Genomic DNA, 19,454 nt, shown 5'->3' with positions numbered 1-19,454 from the left:
TAAGATGTCCTAACACTTATTTATCTTTCCAACGTAGAAAATTTTAATATTAATATTGTTTATTCAGGTTGTTGTAACTGTACCCCATTTGTACGTACACATGTCCAGTGAGGTCACTGTATAAATCACTAATTGTTCCACTTCACACTTATGCTATAATCCTACCAAGCTGCGAAATACCACACAGATTTTCCATGAACTCACTCATTCCTGACTTTTTTGGATTTTCTGTTTTGTTAACTTTGATTCCCTTTTTTGGGAGAGAATTAGTCCACATTTTGAAACACACAGTTTTAGGAGCATTAACAGAAAAATTAGGCATCACATCTAAAACATACAGATGTCAAATGCACAGAAGTGGGAGAAATCTTTATTTACCAGCTAACTCAAATTCCCTATGGATTCATACTAACATTTCAAACTTGAGAATCTGAGTAGCTGTGCCAGTTTGACCTGACATGCTTGAAGTTGCTAAAAACATTTAATTCCTGAAGGATTTCTAGATCTCTGTGACATTTAATAAAGTATCAGATAGCTGTATTTGTTCTATTTTACTGTATGCATAGCTTCCTCTAACTTCTATTTCAGATGAAATTTTTTTATCTTTTCATTTTTAAGAGGTAACGCTTTTACATAATTTCATGTTTCTTTTGCTAAAGAAGAAAATGTAAATAAGAAACTGCTTACCATAAGCCTATTGAAAATTCTGCTGGAAAAAAGACCACTGTGAGAGTTCCATGCTTGGCATTAATACCCGCACTAATGATCTCATTTCTGATTTCTAGGAAATCCTTCTTATTTTTAGTAGTCTTTAAAAGAAAGCCAAAACCCCAAAATCCTCAGCCTCCTTCCCCAGGAACCACTGCAGACATACTCATTTTCCAAGATCTACCTGGCATTACATTTGCAAACGATTTGCAAAGCAGCTATTTCTGACAGCTCCTTGCGCCCAAAGGATCAAGCAAAGCAGTTTGGGCAATGCATTGCCTGCCCTTTCCCGGCAGCAAGCCATTGGAGTTTTATGAAAGTTTAACACCGGTTTACAAGCACCAAGCTTTTTATACAACTACCAAGAGATTACCCGGTTGTATGTACTACACATTCACATCACCCCGCATCACCCACAGTTACAAGCTGCATTTCTGAGCTGGAGAACCTATCTGAACCCATCCGTTTCCAAGTACTACCCAACCGAGAGAGCACCGTGAGACAGAAATTTTGCCTTCAGGTAGCTTATTCCCAGGTTCCCACCGCCGGCTTCCTCTCCAGCCTCCTGTAACGGCACCAGCAGAGATGAGCCGCTGAAATAACAGAGCCTGGGGTAGCTGCGGGGCAGCAATTGCAAGCTTGTATTTTCCACAAAATGGGTCCAGCAGATTCTGCAAACATCCTTCAACCCCAAATGATCGACATAATTATAACTCCCCCAAGCCTTCTTCCCTCCAGGCAACTGCTGCCAGACCCTAAGTCTCTTCCTTTACCCCTCCAATGCCGCTACCCTCCCTCTTACTAAGTCTTTTGGCCACACAACCCAATTCCTAAAGCGCTGCGCAAGTGCTGGCTGGGATCGCCGGTAATTACGCAGCTCTCCCTGTTGTGACGGCACCGGGCCTGGCCCTCTCATACAGTCGTTGTAATGGTTATAGATGGGAAACACCGGATCAGGATCCTTCCCTGTAACAACAGGGTATATCAGGTTACCCCGTGCCAAGCCTCCATCCTTTCAATAATAATAGGAAATGGCAAATTTCAAAGTGCAGCCGCTGCTCACCCTAGCCTGAGCACTCAGGTAAGGGGCTCTCGCTGCAAACCTTCCCTTTGCTGAGCAGTCAGGAGAGGGGGGAAAAAAAAAAAAAAAAAGGTTCTTTTTTCCCCCTCAAGTCTCAGATGCTCAGGAAAGCTTAAAAATTGCAGGAAAACCTCTGCCAGTCTTCAAAAAAATTCCTGATGAACTTTCAGACACGTTACAGAAATACCGATATCTCTCACTTCTATTTTGACATGTGCCGAGAGGCTTACGGACAGGAAGCTCTGTGGTTATTTTATACACTCTATTCTCATCGTTTCATCTCAGCCAACTCATTCCAGCTCCAGCACACCTGCATTTAACTGTTTCCAGCACAAACTTCTGAGTCAAGCAGCAAGCTAGGAAAGCACCCCTGCAATGAAAAGTGCAAAAGCAGTAGCACATGGAAAATCCAGCCAATAATTTTACAAGAAATACCACACAAGTTATTTGTGATGCTGAACACAGCAGAGGGAAAAAAACAGGTATGTCAAAAGAAGGAAATTGGTTTAAAATTGGCTCTGGTGGGAGGGAAGGGTGTTGATTCAAGCCTTTCAAGCCTTTCAGTGTATTTCCCCATAAAATGTCCTTTCTAACAGACTAAAAACTCTCCATTTATTTTCTGTGGATCTCTCACCTGCTACCAAAAGGGGTACACGCGTCTTGTGCACTTTCCGCCTGAGCAGTGTCACCACTCCTGGCTTTGACAAAGCTACACACCACCTATGGATGGCTGCAAAGTTAGGTGCTGAAGGAGAAAGGTGGGGTAAGGGGTTAATAACCCATTGATTAACAATGATGTTAAGAGACATCCCTGACACACTGTAAAGGAAAATATTCTGAAATAGCAGAGAAAAATATCTCCCACTTTTTAACCAGGAACCACGTCAGTGATTCCTGGATTTGTTCATCTGCTGCATGTCACGTATACAAATTTTACAAATGCGTAGAGGTGATGCTATAGCTAGATATTAAGGTAAGACTTGGTTAATCAGCTGTGGCAAGCAGGAAGCTTTTTAGATAAGTGCCATTAGCAATCAGATAACACCAGATTTGATTAAAAATACATGTGCAGTCTACCCTTTGTGACCAACACTAACGCAAGTTATGGCTAGTCCGTGCAGCCAGGGCTCCCTTTGCCTGAAGAAGCTGTTGCTCTTTTCAGCTACCAAAGAACAGCACTTTCCACTATTTCTCTTTAAAAACCTCACGGGCAGGCAAAGAACCAGCTTCACAGCAAAAACGTCGAGCAACAGCTAGTCAAAAAGGATGGCAGGGAAGCAGCAGAGAGACCCGGGGAGAGAGCAGCAGAAATTCCCCAAACTTTCTTTCACACATATACATTCATTACCTCATTGACAAGAGGCAGGAAAAGGTTTCTCTTTCCTTCCTGCATTTCTAAGGAGCTGGTGATATCACACCTGTCATATATTGAGAAGCTTATCTCAAAGCTAGACTTTAACTGGGGCTGAGAACAGCTCACCAACTGTTCTTCCACTTCCCTCCAGTTTCCACCAGTTTCTCACTCCAGCCTCAATTATTTTCTCATCTTCAGTCCTCATTTCGCTATAGCTAGTGTTTTGGCTCTGAGGTTACCACTAGCAGCACAGAATTGGGAAAAAGCACCCGTATTTCACGTCTGTCTCTCAGAGGCGATGCACTGAGAAGGGCTGCGGAGAGACCACTGCAGCTCAGAGCAGAGGACCAGGTGCAGGGACTGGGCTTGCACGCCTCGTCCTTACCTTCCCAGTACAGGCACAGCAGAAATCAACTGGTAAAAGCAGAAGGGATCAGTGGCACAGAGCAGAGCCAGCCTCCAGGGAGGAACTGAGCAGATGACTTTCTGCAGAATTAGCTCCTGTATCCACAGGGACGTATTTGGCTCCTGAGGAAATGCCATCAGCTTCCAAAATAACAGCGTTGTTCAGAGCGGTGCCCTTTTGCCCCTATGGTACCTATGCAGACACTCCTTTTCAAATCACACTGAGGGCAGGAGCCTGAAGAGTAGGGCTCCAGTGTGGTACTTAAGTTCTGTAAATGAGAATAGCTCTCCTGAAATTGATTTCTTCCTGGCTGATAAAGTTCATTTGCATAAAACATATAACTGCAAAAATTAAGTATATGTAATTCATACTTCGGGTTATTAAAGACCCCACAGAAATGTTTTGGAACACAAATACAACTGAATATTCCCGAAAATTTATTGAGTGTTCAGTATTAGGTTTTTTAACCTATTAGACAGCAGTTGTTCATTTACTAAACTAAACTGATATTAAGTAGCTATTCTGTAACACTATAGAAACTTTCAAGTACTAGTGGTGGGAAAAGTTACCTTGATTTAGCCTTTGTCTGCTTGACTGGGGTTCCTGTAAGAGGTAAGTCACTTACACTTTTACATACCACTTGGGTTCTTCACGTTTAAAGGGTCTATAAAAAGACACAGTGCCAATATAAATTTATAAAACATGTACATGAGGTTTTTCTAAGCTGTATGGGAGATTTACATAAGCTCTATTAACCGTAATTTTAAAGCAGTATCACCTTGAAAATTCCAAAATATTTTCATTTCATTTTGCCTTCACATGAGCACATCTTACTAAACTGTAATGCATCGATGCAAATCAGGCATCGGGATATTCTGTGTTATTTCCTACTTGCTGAATAAACTTGATGAAATCCAATGCTCTTCTCACTGAAAAAGTGGACTATGGAATAAGCTCCTTGAATTTTATTATTGCTCATTCTGTCATCAGTCATATAAGCCAAAAATCTCTCCGAGGACAATTCCTGCATCTAGTAAAACTCCATTAACACTCATATGTTTACAGATCCGTACAGACAGCTGGACTATGGAAGGGATCACGCAGATGCCGCACATGTAATTTTTAAGTACCTACCACCATCTAGAGGAAACACATTGTACTGCCTAAAAAACAGCAGTAGAAAAACCAAGTTCAGTGCTATTCAAATGAGGGGGTATCAAACAGAACAGATGGCCTTAATATCTATGTTGCCTGTGCTGTTCAACCTCCGACCTCCCCACCGGCTGAAGAGAAAGACTGCCTTTCAGTTCCAGCAGCTACCACAGTTGGGCTTTTATCTCAGATTGGAAATAAAGAGTGAGATTTCCTCTTATAAAAAAATTTTAAAATTCAATAGCTAACTGAATGTCCTTGAATATTCTTAGATCAGAGTGATACATTTTTTCCTTGTTTATAAGGCTCCTGAGCTAGTTTCAGCAAGAGTTAACTCTGACTTCTGCTTGTGTAAATCTTGTATAAACATCCCTACCCCAAGATGCAATGTCCGGTGGGCTGGAGGGGAAGGAGCAGCAGGCTGTGACCCACCAGCCCACTGCCAGGGCAAGCTCCAGGGGCAACCTCTTGCCACCTCCCCCAGCTCCCGCAGCCCAGCCGACCCCAGGGCTCAGCACTAACACTGGAGGGATGGCAGCAACTGGAACGTTGCTTCCTCCTGCTCCTCAAGTCACAGAGGAACAGGCTGGCCAAACTGGAGGAGCACCAGCCTTCAGCTTTTCCACCCCAGCCATAAAAGGCAAATCTAAAGAAAGAGAGAGGGAGAAACACCAAATCCTACACAAGTACATACATGTCTTTTTTCTTTGGTGCACAGGAAGAAATTAAAGCTCAGGTGTTTAAATAATTCCCCCCTCAAAAAAAAAATGCGATGTATATTTTCACTATTTGTACCTTTTTTTTTTAATTCTCTGGGCAATGACAGCAGATCATTTGTTTTCATCTGCAGGCCACAGCAGCAGCTCCAAAAGCAAACTTCCAGGGGAGACTCTGTCACTTAAAACGCAAACTAAGCAGAAGTAAAACTCCCAGACTAATTTATACAGAAAAGAAAAAGAAAAAAGTGAAAGTAAATAGAAGAGACCAAGGGCAGATACTAGGTCAGATTACAATGTGTGCATAGATTTTACTAACAAAAAAAAAAAGTCCAGAAGGGAATAGCAGCTATCAACACAATGCCCCAAAAACGCTCTGTGCCAGCAGGACAGCTACAGGGGCAGTGCTGCTGCAAGTAAAGATACTCTCCACAGAACCACAGAATCGATTTGGTGGGAACAAACCTCTGGGATCATCGAGTCCAACCTTTGCCCTAACGCCCCCATGTCAACTAGACCATGGCACTAAGTGCCACGTCCAGTCTTTTCTTAAACACCTCCAGGGTTGGGGACTCCACCACCTCCCTGGGCAGCCCATCCCAATGCCTAATGACCCTTTCTGTGAAGAAAGGTCTCATTCTGAACTTCCCCTGGTGCAGTTTCAGACTGTGCCCTCCTGTCCTGTCACGAGCTGCCTGGGAGAAGAGACCGACCCCCACCTGGCTACCCCCTCCTTTCAGGCAGTTGTAGAGAGCCATCAGGTCTCCCCTCATGCCCCTCTTCTCCAGACCAAACCCCCCCAGCTCCCTCAGCCGCTCCTCATCAGACTTGTGCTCCAGACCCTTCACCACCTTCGTTGCCCTTCTCTGGACTCGCTCCAGCACCTCAAGGTCTTTCTTGTGGCGAGGGGCCGAGAACTGAACACAGCACTCGAGGTGCGGCCTCACCAGTGCCGAGTACAGGGAGATGATCACTGCCCTGGTCCTGCTGGCCACACCATTCCTGATACAGGCCAGGATGCCGTTGGCCTTCTTGGCCACCTGGGCACACTGCTGGCTCACGTTCAGCCGGCTGTCAACCACTTCATATCTGGTCCATAGAGCAGTCTAATCCTCTAAAAAGGAAGTTTATGTTTCCGATGAAGTTCTCTGAGTAGCTCTACAGTTTTCTTCTGCCTTCAAAAACACAATATGGAAGAGTCTGACATTTGTGCATAAGGGAACTGTGTTTCCCCTGGCATTTACCTACCAGCTACTCAATCTGAACTTCTACCCAGCACTGAAAAGCCAAAGTGCACAGTTTTGCTATCCATGGGTGCTTGTTTAGTTGGGGGGGTTTTATTCACATTTTCCCCCATCCACCCAAAAAAAGAGAGACCTGAGCAGACCTGCATCTCTCAGCTTTGTTCATCTCACGGTACACAAGGTCAGACAAAACTGCTCCTTGGAAGTTTAGGCTGGATATATAAAGATCCTGTTTGGATAGACCCATGACTGGATCCACATAGAAGGACAAAAATAAAACAAAACCAAAACAGGACAGGCCCTAATGTACACAGAGCTGATGTGTGGATTCTTCTTTTTTTTTTTAAAATATATTCCTTCTCAGAGATCTAAAAACCTATTTATGGCATTTTTCAGACTCTCAAACCATGAGAAGGAGGCACGCTCCTGATGTTCAACTCTTCTACCAGATAGCTTTAACAAGGGGAAAAAAAAATATTGAACAGGATCCTGAAGAGAAGATGAACTCAAGCAAGAGGAAGTTTGTTCACGTTCAAATTACATGCAACACACAACGTATCACATTTTTTCAAAAATTTTAACATACTTGGAAAAACAGTAGGCAAATTATCTTTTTAAGGGATTGGGACTTGAAGGAAGTACTGTCCAGCAAGAAAAGAAACGGTGGGGGGCACAGAATGTAGTCGTTACATCCAAATATATATAAATACACCAAAACAATTTTTAGCATTATTGAATATTGAAGCAACCCCGTATCTTCCATTCCTCACCACAAAAAAACAAAAAACAAACCCAACCTGTTCTCTTTGAAATACAAATACGCTCTACGTTGTCTTTTATGACTGATTATCTCAGGTTTTACAGCATGACTGTCTGGAAAACCCTCTGATAAGAAGCAAACACTCCTTTGCACACACAAAACACCAGGACAAGGGAGGAGATTTCTGAAAGGAGTGGAGGAATGGCAGGAAGAAGGCAGCAAGAAGAGAAAGAAACAACCCACCAGCATTTCTGTTGGTGCTTCCCACTGTTGCGCACGCAAGCCTAACAACCTTTCCTAAGCCGCCCGGTCCTTTCCACTCACAGCTGAGCCTCCTAACCCCAAGAAGCCACAGCTTCAAGGGGAACCAGCAAAGGTTTTCGGGGGCAAAAGGGGCAAGGCAGGGTAGGGGCATGCATGCCCTGCCACTCACCGAGGGGGGAGAGGCACATTGCCTGCCATCCCCTCACACCCACCCCTCTGCCCTACAGCCCTGGCTCTGAGCTGGCAAAGACAAACGTTTTCACATCTTGTAAACCAACAGCGCGTATCTTACAGACCAGAGTGCCAAGCAGATCGGGGTGAAAAGGCAGGCTCCTGCCCGCATAACAGGTTCTTCACCAACCTGAGTCAAGGACATAGGTGAGATTGGAGGGAGACATCTGGACGGGTTACAATCCTTCAGCTGAACCTGCTCGCAGGTGCGGCTCGAAATGTCCCTGTCGGACAGCCCCTGCACCTGCATCATCCCACTGTTCCTGCATCCCACCTCCCCAGGAGGTGAACTCCCCTGCAGGCTCGCTGTCTGTATGCAAACTAGACTGGGTTAAGAGGCCTTAAGATGGCTTTAAACTGGAAGAGGGAAGATTTAGATTAGATATTGGGAAGAAATTCTTCACGGTGAGGGTAGTGAGGCACTGGCACAGGTTTCCCAGAGAAGCTGTGGATGCCCCATCCCTGAAAGCGTTCAAGGCCAGGTTGGATGGGGCTTTGAGCAACCTGGTCTGGTGGGAGGTGTCCCTGCCCATGGCACGGGATTGGAACTGGATGGGCTTTAAGGTCTGTAAGAGTATCCTATCCCCATTTTGCTCAGATCCATAAAGATTTTTAATTAAAGCACACAAATGTAAAGTTACTGTCTCAAATCTAAGACTCAGTAATTCAAACTGGCCCATCTAATGGCCTCAGTTTCTATGTGGACAACGAAATCCATACAATATCAACACACGTTAATATGGTTGGAGACTCTTGCAGCCACTGAGAAAATTTTTTTCAAAGAAATACTAGTATCCTTTCAGAGACAGTTTTGACAAGAAACTGTTTCAACCACCTTCGTGTGTTCTGAAGACCTGGGGTTTTTTCCTACCCAAAAGTTGTTTCCATAATACATACATCACATTTTACTACCAAGTTTAATCCCAAGATTAAGCAGTATGTACTGCTTTAGGTTGACTAGAGGCAAAGAAAGAAACTCTATCCCCCTCTGCTACTCTCAATTTTGGGAGGGAGAGAAGCAAGGAGGCCTATATTTTAATGAAAATACTCAGAAGGAAAAACCACAACCAAGCAGGGAAAGCTCTGATGATAGATGCTGAACTCAAACCAATGCATACCTGACTCCGCAGCACGCACAGCTGAGCAGCTTATAGCAGAGTCTTTTTTTTTTTTTTTTTACCTACTTACCACAAAACAGTGCCATCATCTCAAATAAAAAGTGCTGGATCTCTGCAGTGTAATTTGTGGGTTTTATGTACGTACACATTTTAACAGCGCCCACGGGATGACTGAACATAATTTACATGGTTTCCCACATTTTTGTAAGATGGCTGAATGGTACTGTCTATCCGAGCTGTTACAGCAGCACGCTATTTAAGCATTGGCTTCATGGACTGCGATAACAAACAAGGCATCTGAAGCAGGCAACATTTGAATTTCAAGATACGGTAGCTTATGCTTTCCTGTACCCTCCTGATGGTTAGATCTGGGATGGACACTTTGCAAATGCTAACTGCCACCAAAAAACTAAGAGGAAGAGAAAAAATTACCAGCCGTTCCATCTCCTGCTCTCGAAGCCGCTCCTCCCTCTGCCTCCTGTGATAGTCCATGAGGTCTTCTCTTCCCGAAATGGAGCTAATGCTGTTCTTCCGCTCTCGCATGGATGTCTGCAGTGAGTTTGGTGTCTGTCTGTAACTTTCCAGATCTGGGTCGTCAAGTTCCATGGAACTGGTGGAAAGGTTTCTTCGGACAGAGAACAACCTGTCAAAATCCACTGGGGAGAAAGAACTACTGGGACTTGTTCCTGAGAGTCCAAGTCTATCGAAATCATCAGAAAGATATGGGGAGGAAGGTGCTAAAAGCATTTTTTTAGCAATTCGAGGGCTTGCAGGAACACTAAGAGTTGAATTGACATAGGGATTATTCCCAGAGTTTGCATGTGGTGAAACCCCTGAGCTGCAAGAAGAAAAATTCAGGTAATTATCAGCATCTAAAGCATTCTGAGGTAGATCTTTTTCTCCAAGTTTTTTCCTTTTAGTATTACCCAGAGAGCTTCTGGGGGGCAAACTTAACGGCACCAGCTGGCTTTCTGTTGATTTATAAAGTCTAGGCAGGGAACGACTGTACATTCCCATATGACTTAGAGATCCACCAGAGTATTTCCTAGGCCGTGAACCCAGAGCCTCCATCATGACATCCTTGTGCTTAACTGGTTTTACATGAAGGGCCAGGCTCTCTTCGATATTCATCCTCCTGCCCTGCTTTGGGCTAGAAGGCATGCTGGCCGCCCCAGAATTGCTAGCAGGTGAAAGCATCAGCTCGCTCCCCGAGCTTCCATTCCACATCGTCAGAAGAGAGCCCGAGATCTTCTTCGTCTCCAGCATTCCTGGCAAGTAGACATTATCGTACGATTTGTTTTTCTGACTGTACTTTGAGTAGTGAAACTTATCCACGTGTCCAAGGGATTTTTCATTTTCTCTGCTGGCATGAATATCAAAGTCTGTCCTTCCTAAACCGTACCCACTGAGGGATGAAGGCGTGCCCGATATGGAACCCAAATGCTTTACAGAGATGCTTTTGTCTGGAAGATACGGGCTTTCACAGGGGAACTGCTTGCCTCCTTGAATTTTGGTAATAGAGTGTGTATTTTTAACACTGGAGGAAGGATTAGGTTTAACTGGCATAGGTTGTGAAAGGGTTAAATACGAGCCAGCATAGTCCCCGTTTGTTTTAAATTTGAGACTTGATGAATATTTCTTCGGATTGAGGTTTTCCATAATATCCTGGAGACCATTTTCAAGGGAACTCGCCACAGAACCCTTTCCCAAACCAGCATTTTGTAATTCCATCTGGTTTTGTGTGTGGCTATACTCTGCCATAATCTTGCTGGAATCTGTAAGGAAGCAAATACAAGAAAAAAAAGGTTTTAGCAAGTACATAGCCTCTTGCATGTGCATGCCTGCACATTAACTTGAAAAGAACAGTTTTTGTAATAATTACTGTGCTTGTAATAAATGTGTCTCAGATCATTAAGCAAAGGAGGGATGCAAAACTTTCCCATCTCTGTTTTTACAAAAAATTAAGACTGAAAAACAAGGGGTAAAGGGACATCATCAAATTCATACTAAAAATCAGCAACACAGTTGGAAAGAGGCTAGACTCTTTCTTCAGTGTCCTATCCATTGCAGGAGTCTATGGCTCAGCCTTTATAATCCTGAGTCTCCTAAGATGTTCATTAAGCAAGGAAGCATTACTGTCCTGATGTTTTACAGCTGAGGAACTGAGGTGCAGGGAGAAGACACAAAGCAGGCAGCAAAGACCTGAATGCAGGTCTCCCAGGGCTCAGCATATAGAACATAAGGCACTGCTCGGGACCACCTCTTCTTTTAACCTGTGCAGCTAGTGCATCCCAGCCCCAATGTACTAACGAGCTCAATTCAAAGCTCGCTAGGAGTTTGTCACCTTCCTGCTAACTCTGTGGTTTGTCATGCAAAATTTCATGGAAAAGTACAAAACCGAGGCCCGTTTTTCAAGGTGTTTCAGCTCAGTGCTCTTAACATACAAAGCTGTAACTACATCTGCAAAGAGCACTTTAGTTAAAAGACAGCCTTAAGGAAGTATAATGACTTCATAAGCTCCATGACTTCATTCAAAACAGCAACAAAAACACATGACCATTAAAAACACTGACAGGAGTTTAAGTTTCCAGGTCCTAACACTTGTTCAGAATTATAATCTATATTCTGGAAGAAGACACAGGCCAAAAAAGCCTTTGCTGCGGTGGATGTTATTGTTCAATGATGCGTCAAGCTCCAGCCTACAGTTCTGAGCTCCACTTTGCTGAAAGCAAAGAAAGAAACTCAGTTCCTGACAGTGTCGGTCACTGCAGGAGATAAGCAGGCTTCCACTTAGACCTCAGCTGATGTAGGAATGGCACCATTAACAATTACAGCAGCAGCAGCTCCTCAGATGCGCTAGGCTGTGCTTCAAACTAATAAAGCACTCTTCAGTATCAGTTCCTGCAATGCCAGCGAGCGTTGCTTCTGAAAACAAGAGTCAAATCTGGGATTTACTCTTAGCTCAGTCACATTTCACCTGTGACTTCAGCCACCTCACGAGAAATGTAATTTCAGCTTGTCACTCAGTAGGAAAACCTAACATCCAAACCTGCAAAGTGCCTTTAAAATCCTTGGAGGCAATACTTTAATCCTCTTCGAAGTACTACTTCAGACAATTATATGAGCCTAGACACAAAACTTGGATTCCCGCCCCTCACCAGAGCTGACATGATCCGGGTTCATCAAGGATCACTAGGTTGAGATATCTAGGGGAAGGTGGCAATGCATTCTTTGAGCAGGTCCTCATTTCTGGGACCTTCCTTGCTAACAAGGCAAAAAAAACTGGAATTTATTACTGTCCAGGGCACCATTCAACAGACCTCTGTTGCATGCAAACTGTGGTGAGTCTAAGTGAGTAAGAACACATTCTCCTCAATTCTTAAGGAACAAACCTTTAGGTTTAAGAACAAAGGTAATCATCATTAATAATGTAATTGAATAGGCAGAAGATAAAAGGAGTCAGCATTACCGGTGGGGGAACAAAGAAACAAAACAAAACAAAAAAATCAAACACCTTCTTGAGCATAGTGGGCTAAGCACGTGTTAATTACAATCTCCGGTACTGGCCAAAAACATAAAATTGCAGCTTCAAAACCAAGCATCAGGTTTAGTACTACACAGAATTTAATATTTTAATGCTGACTGTGATTTTATTTGCTGTAATTTTGACATGTTTGTTATGATGATACAACTATCTAAGTCGCCTTTGAACCAGTAAGTTCACAGAGCTCTCCATCAGACCATCACTACTGTGAGCAGTGAAACTGCAGTTTCTTATAATTTGACATTTTACTTGACTTTTTTTAGCAATTTTCACAACTTTTGATCAATAGCAATGATGACATTCAAATGAACAAAAGAAGGAACAGGACCCACGTTCAACAGAACTCTCGTCAGGACAAGACAAAAATCCTCTGGAAAAGATCAAGCATTGATCATATTAGTGGTGTTACACAAGAAAAGAACAAGATGTAAAAGTTATTTAAGAGCACAGATATAAAGCACAATGTACACGCCTCGTATACTTAGCCTTCCATTGTGGAACAGAACCTAATTTCCATCCTCGTCTCTCTTTCTCCTTCCCTCTTCCAAATCTCTCTTAAAACTGAAAGGTAATCTCGTATCAAAATTGTACTGTCCAAATCATAACTTGAACACAGCTGAAGTTCAAATGTTTTTGCATAAATTCCACTGACTCCTATATAAATAGCTTAGCAGACACATTAATGGGACATTAATAATTGTTTATTACTCCCTTGCAACACCAGTAGGGCACATTTAATCCTACAAAGACTCGATGCTTTTGCCAAAAAACAATTTAGCTCATGGAAACTTTCAGGCCTGTTCCCCACAGCAATGAAGGGTTCATTGTACTTGAATCCAAACAAGTACAGTAAAAAAAAATAAATGGTCATAATACCTTCGTGTAGCCACTCGGATTCAACTTTTCTCTACTATACCTTATGCCAGTTCTTCTGCGCTTTTGGTTCCAGCACAACAGTGCCCTCAATCATAGGGTTAAATCCCGACTGGACAACAGCACAGGTTTCGCTGAACTGTAACTGCTTCCCATAAACCAGATCTTGTTTGTTTTGTTTATTTTTAGGTAATGTTTGGGATGAAACTTTATGAACAGTCCAGGATGCATTACACATCCTGGCTGATGATGCCTTCACGTGCCCTGAACCCAGCCTGCACCCAGGTCAGTCCCAGCTTTTGCTTGGTAATCTTCAGCATGCAGCGCAAAGCTCCTCTGTTTAGCAAAGCATTTGCTGCCTGGAGCTACACAGAAGGAAATTCTTCCTTTTTTTGTTTTCCTTTTCTTCCCCCCCCCCATTCCTTTTCTTCCTTTCCCAAGTTTTTTTTTAGCTGGGGGTCACTGATATCTATTCCAGCCAGCCATTAAACTGATGGGGGAGGGTTGGCTGGTTGCAGTGTATCCAGCTGTGGCCTTATTTTAGCTGGTAAATGGAGTTAGACACGGAATAAGAACAGAGCACTGATCTTATCCATGTGTCAGGAGAACTGAAGGATCGAAAAATCAATAACAAATTCTGAAAGATCTCCATACATTTACAAATAAACTTCATTTTTTTATTGATTACCTGATCCAACATTCTGAAAGGAGGAGAGGTTACTTCTGTTCGGCATCATGTTTGTCTTCTACAGGATGGGTAAAACAAAGCTAATTTGAGTGACTCAGACAAATTTTGAGCTGCAAATGAAGTAAAAAAAAAAGAAAAAATGTTGTGTTAAGAAGTATATTCTGAGAACATTTTTCAAGTATATAATATACACCAAAATTGGCTTTTCTTACAGCAAAATTTCCAGAGACAACTCAAAAAGAAATACGTTAAAAGATAGATATTTGGAAAAGGCACTCCATGTTTAATGCGGAGACTGTGAAAAAAACTGTCTGCAGATCCTTTATCAGTTCAAAGTCCATATAATTTAATTTAATAATCGGCTATTACCTATGATCCTGACTCTGTCCAGGCAGTTACTAGACACAGCTCCTGAGTTTTGTCTGCTATCCTGTGGCTTCCTGAAGAAATCATTAACAAAGTTGGACTTTTCTGCTGAAGATTTTATTTTTGAAAGCCCACGCAACACCAGCATCCTGCGATCACGAAGAAACCTATGCAAAACCAGGTATGTGATCCAAAACACAGAAAATGTTTTGTCATGCAATGATTTCCGAGGTTCTAAAGAAGCCAGATTAGGAATGCAAAGAGACTCTTTAGAGTTTATTTTAAAAAAAAAAAAGAAAATAATAAATTGATATGGCTACAAGAGAAGTTTGGTTTAAAAGAAATACCAAAATTAAATCCCAGCCACTAAAGATTAAAATTAAATCTAAATTCAAACAGAAGATCTCTGGTGAGTTGCTCTATTAAAAGGTTTGTTTATTTTTTTATGCACACATCTGTTTTTAAAAGGTCGACAAAAAAGCTTTAAAAAAAAAATTGCATCGAGTGACAAAATTAATGGTGACCATCTGTAGGTCCTCTGGGCTTTAACTCTGGACAAGCAAATAGAAACGCAGCAGAAAAACAAGTGAAGAATGGAGACAGATGTCTGGGGCTGTCTAGGGACGAGCCACCTATTTAATTAACCGCAGTCATCACAGCCACGACGTTTCGAGTCTCTGTGGCACAGACTTTTCGTGCCATGCTTTTTCACGTTCTCCTCCCGGGAGGAAAGCCCCGGGAGAAGGGAGCTGGCTGCTAATCCCTGCCGAGGCAGGGTCCTTCACCTCCAGCTTCTCCTTCACCTGCCCTCCGCAAGGTTGCTCTCCCATGGGGGGGGACCAGGCCTTGTCCCTCCCCTCTGCTCCCCCAGGAATCCCCCCCTCCACCGGTGCCACCTGGCAGAGCTTTTCCTTTCTCTGCAGAGCTCATTTCTCACCCCCAAGGAGAGGGTTTTCCACCCTACCAGGCACCTCACTACAGCATGAGGCGGGCCTCGCCGCGACAGCCTCCTCCAAAAGCTACCGCTCCCCGAAATCGGTCCTGCTCTCCAAGGAGCCAGGGTGAGGAAGGAGCCCCTGAACCTCCCGAGGGGACTCACCCGCCACGCCTGCCCTCTCCAGCACTACAGGACTGAAATTCTCCAGAGCAGATGGCGGGAAACAGCCTGGACAGCAGATACAGCTTTTCAATCCAAGTTTCATGCTCAACAGGTCATTTCGTTGACATGAAACATTTACCCCACTGGGTCTTCCACCTCAGGGAGAGATTCCTTCCCTAATTCCTTCCAGCTTCCAAACTCGAAATCTGCGTAGCATCCTTGCCAGGAGCGGGGCTGGGGGGCTGCCTGCGGACCCCCCGGCAGGGCTGCGGCCGACAGGCAGCTGACCCCGCCAAGAGTTAACAGTGGTTCTCCCACTTGTCAAGCCGGCTCTCTGCCTTTTGCCTGCCTAGGAAACATGAAGGACGAGGACAGAAATCCTGTTAAAAGTGCCTCTGCGTTGCTGTCTTGGCATCCCTCTCGTGTAATCGCTATTAAAAATACTGCGCTTCAAGTCCAGAGCTCCCCAGAAAAGAATCAAAAATTTAACTTTCCAGGACACGTTCAACTTGACACAGAGAACTAGTGACTCTCAACATTTCACACTGCTCTGTAGCAAAAGCATACCACCGCACGGAAAACTTAAAATATGGACAACTTAGAACTAAAAGACAGAAGAAAGGGTGACTTTAAAAGAAAGAAAAAGGTATAATTGGATTTTCTGTGTCTCTAACATTGCTGCTTTATGGTTAAAATCATTGATATGCTCACCGAAAAACCCATCCTTCCTATCTCATAAGATGATGGCTACCACTTAATCAATGTGACAAACATTAAGGAGAGAACAGCTGAGAGGGAAGGGTTTCTATGTCACTGAAAATTCCATCTTCAATTCAGTCTGATGAATACCTGGGTTTGCTAAGAGCCGAAAGGAAAAATGGCCTTTTTAAGGTTAAATATTTATATGATTTCAGTTCAAGTTTGAGAACTCATTACACATCTCTCAGAGGATGGGCAATCAGACAAGTCGTCACCTAGCAGTAATTGGATTTTTGGGGGGAAGAACTTTCTAAAACTCTCCACTGTGAGCATAAACAAGAAAGAATTAATGAATTAATGAGCTAAGCAAATGAACAGCTCAAAATCCACAGTTTACCCGCTGTCATGAAATCATATTCTTTCAGATGAGGGTTATGCAGGGCCTCATCCAACAACCAGCGAGGCTGACTCTCGTTACAGAGCACACGCCACGCTCCGCCTTGGCTGGAATGAAGCAAAATGATTTCATCTGGGATTTATAAAGTCATCTGAAGCAAATGTATACAGCATTACCAATCGTGTTTCATCTCCACAGTGTCCAGGCCAAATTAAGTTTTGTTTCACTAACGACCAGAAGAAACAGTGATTCACAACTCAAACAGGCAGCAAGTCAAACAAAGGATTCCAATTTTAAGATATTATAACACAGGGTGGCTTTACAGTAAAAACTCCTTTCCCTTGGTATAGGAGTCTAAAACTGCAGCTCAACCAAGCTGCAGGTACAGCTCTACCGAGCATTTAGTCCATAGATTTAGGGCACCCAGCATTTAGTCCATAAATTTAGGGCAACATTTCTCCCCGCTTCCCTTACTTCTGCCTGGGCTGGTACCCCCCTCCCGTTAGCAGAGTCTGCTATGGCACCCGCTTGGCTCTTACACTACCAACCCAGTGGGTTGCAATGCCTCAGGCATTGCTGAAGTGCTCCTCTGAAAATAAACAGTCCATTTTAAACAAAGCTCTCAAATCTGGCCATCTCTCCTTTATGACTTTTCTGCTTTTCATTGTTTCTTTCTTTACAGTTTCTCGCAAAACATTACCGGTGATTCCCAGCAGCTGCTGTCCCCTCTCCTGTCCCCGACACTTCTCTGCAGAAGTGTACAGCCACCCATGGAAAAGAGAGGAAACCCCAAGTGATGGAGGGCGAGGACAAAAACCCATCATTGCCACCATCTGCACAACACCATCAGTGTTTAATTTGTTCTGAAACACAAAGGTTTTCAAATTATTAGGATCTGTTTCAACTGTTCCAATAAAATACACACTGTTTTGGCAACAAGAAAGCCTCTTAAATTTTTTACACACTGAACAAAATTTGGTGAATGAATGCTGATGGCTTCAGTGCCCTGAGATTTAACCTTCCCACAGTATAGCACACCAATGTGCATAAACAGACTGCTCCATTACCAAGTTGATTTACTTTTTTCCTGCATAATCTGAGGTCAATGTACTTGGCTCCTGATTAAATCAAGCCTGTTTTTTCCCCTGACTGACTTTGCTTAGTTACAAACAGAAGTCTTGATCGGCTCAAACTGATGGGAAAGTAAAACTCACCGGGATGTATAGTTCCCCTCCAAAACCCACTGAAGTGTCACTCCATCTTTCCCCAGCCCCTCAAAGCTTACTGTCAAAGTAAAACTATACATTCACAGAAAGGCACCTGCATGATTTGGTGGAGATTCTGTACCCATAAACCACCGAATGGACACACACCCTTAAGAGAGAGCACAGCCATCTCTGACAAAAACTGGGCAACTCGGCAAGGCTGTTATCTAAAGGTTGCCTTAAACATCCTTCTGCATTTCCTCTTCCTCCTTCCCTGCCACACAATATGCTAGACCCTAAGCTACAGCTAATATCCTGCCAGCACAGCCTTGAAATCTGCTCAGTCCCTGGCTTTTCACCATATAGGTCCTACAATACATCGGTCCCCACGGTGCGGGCGAGCACAAGGTCTGCTTACAGACACAGTGTGGTTTAGTTCCCAAAGCTAACAGCTTGGCGCCTTCACCAAGACTAAATAAATTAAAAATCAAATATCTGTGAATCAGATTTGACTAAGTCACTCCCTCGTAATCCCGCAGGTTTCCGATGTGGAAAAGGGAGCGGCAGAGGAAGTCGCTCTTACGGCTTATCTCTTCCTCTGAGAAATTATCGTGTTGGATATTGGAGGAGGAGCAGAAAAAGGGCAGTGCAGCAACAACAGAAAACACCCTACATAGCTTTATTCCCCTCATAAACCACATATATTTTACTGGAGTAACTACCCCAACTAATTGAAAAATTGCAGCCAAATATGACATTTTCAATTATTCTGTCCTAGTGTATAAGGACAATTGTCTCCTACTTGATAAGGACTGATGTTGTAGGCATTGTCAAATCAATTGCTTCTTTCCAGTAGACAGATGTAATCATTTTAATCAGGTCATGACAACTGACAATTTTAAATGCGCATCAAAAATGAAAACATTCATTACCATGTAAATACTATAGTTTGGTGACTACAAATTGAGATTTAAACCATAGACATAAGAGAAACCGACTGCTGAGTGTGTCCAAATAAAAATGACAGTGAAAATGTTGAAGTTTTATAACTTTTGTGCCATAATAGCTACTCTTACCTGAAATTGAAACTGTTAAAAGTACATATTTCAATTAATCTAATCTCATTCCTATGCATTTGGTAGGACAAGAGATTAGACCACCTCAAACTGCATTATTTTAGTAGGCATCACTGCCTGCTCCTTACTTTGCAGTCACACAAACCACCGTTTCATTCGGATTAGTTCACTGACATACGTTGAGGTGAGAAGGAGAGTTAATTCTTTTCTGCCCAAACTAAAGTCACCGACAGGTAAAAACGTATTAGAAGAAATTTCTGTTAAAACAATGGGCTCCTTTCTTCATGCAGAAAAACAGGGCTGGCAGAGGACATGCCAGCCTCAAGTCACACTCCTCTTTTCTACCTTGGTACCTTTCTGGTAGTTAAGCTTAAGAGTCAGTTATCTGACCCAATGACTGATTCATCTCACGCCAGTAACGACAACTTCCCTGACACTGTTTCATTAACTCCTTTCCTATTGAAAATTTGAGA

General features: G+C 43.1%; 1 protein-coding gene across 1 annotated transcript in view; it reads right to left on the bottom strand.

The window, feature by feature from the left end:
• PHLDB2 (pleckstrin homology-like domain, family B, member 2) overlaps positions 1–14,250 on the bottom strand; it is a 48,373-nt gene extending 34,123 nt beyond the window's left edge. The window contains exons 1-2 of the mRNA XM_009705939.1: positions 14,140–14,250; positions 9,467–10,809 (exon numbers count right to left, since the gene is read on the bottom strand). Of these exons, the coding sequence (XP_009704241.1) occupies positions 9,467–10,809; positions 14,140–14,188 (1,392 nt within the window). The 5' untranslated portion in view covers positions 14,189–14,250. The remainder of the gene's footprint in view (positions 1–9,466; positions 10,810–14,139) is intronic.
• Positions 14,251–19,454: the final 5,204 nt, after the last annotated feature.

The sequence above is a fragment of the Cariama cristata genome, unplaced genomic scaffold (assembly GCF_000690535.1).
Source record: "Cariama cristata isolate BGI_N322 unplaced genomic scaffold, ASM69053v1 scaffold1218, whole genome shotgun sequence".
Classification (NCBI taxonomy): Eukaryota; Metazoa; Chordata; class Aves; order Cariamiformes; family Cariamidae; genus Cariama; species Cariama cristata.
This window is presented reverse-complemented; position numbering and strand designations above follow the sequence as displayed.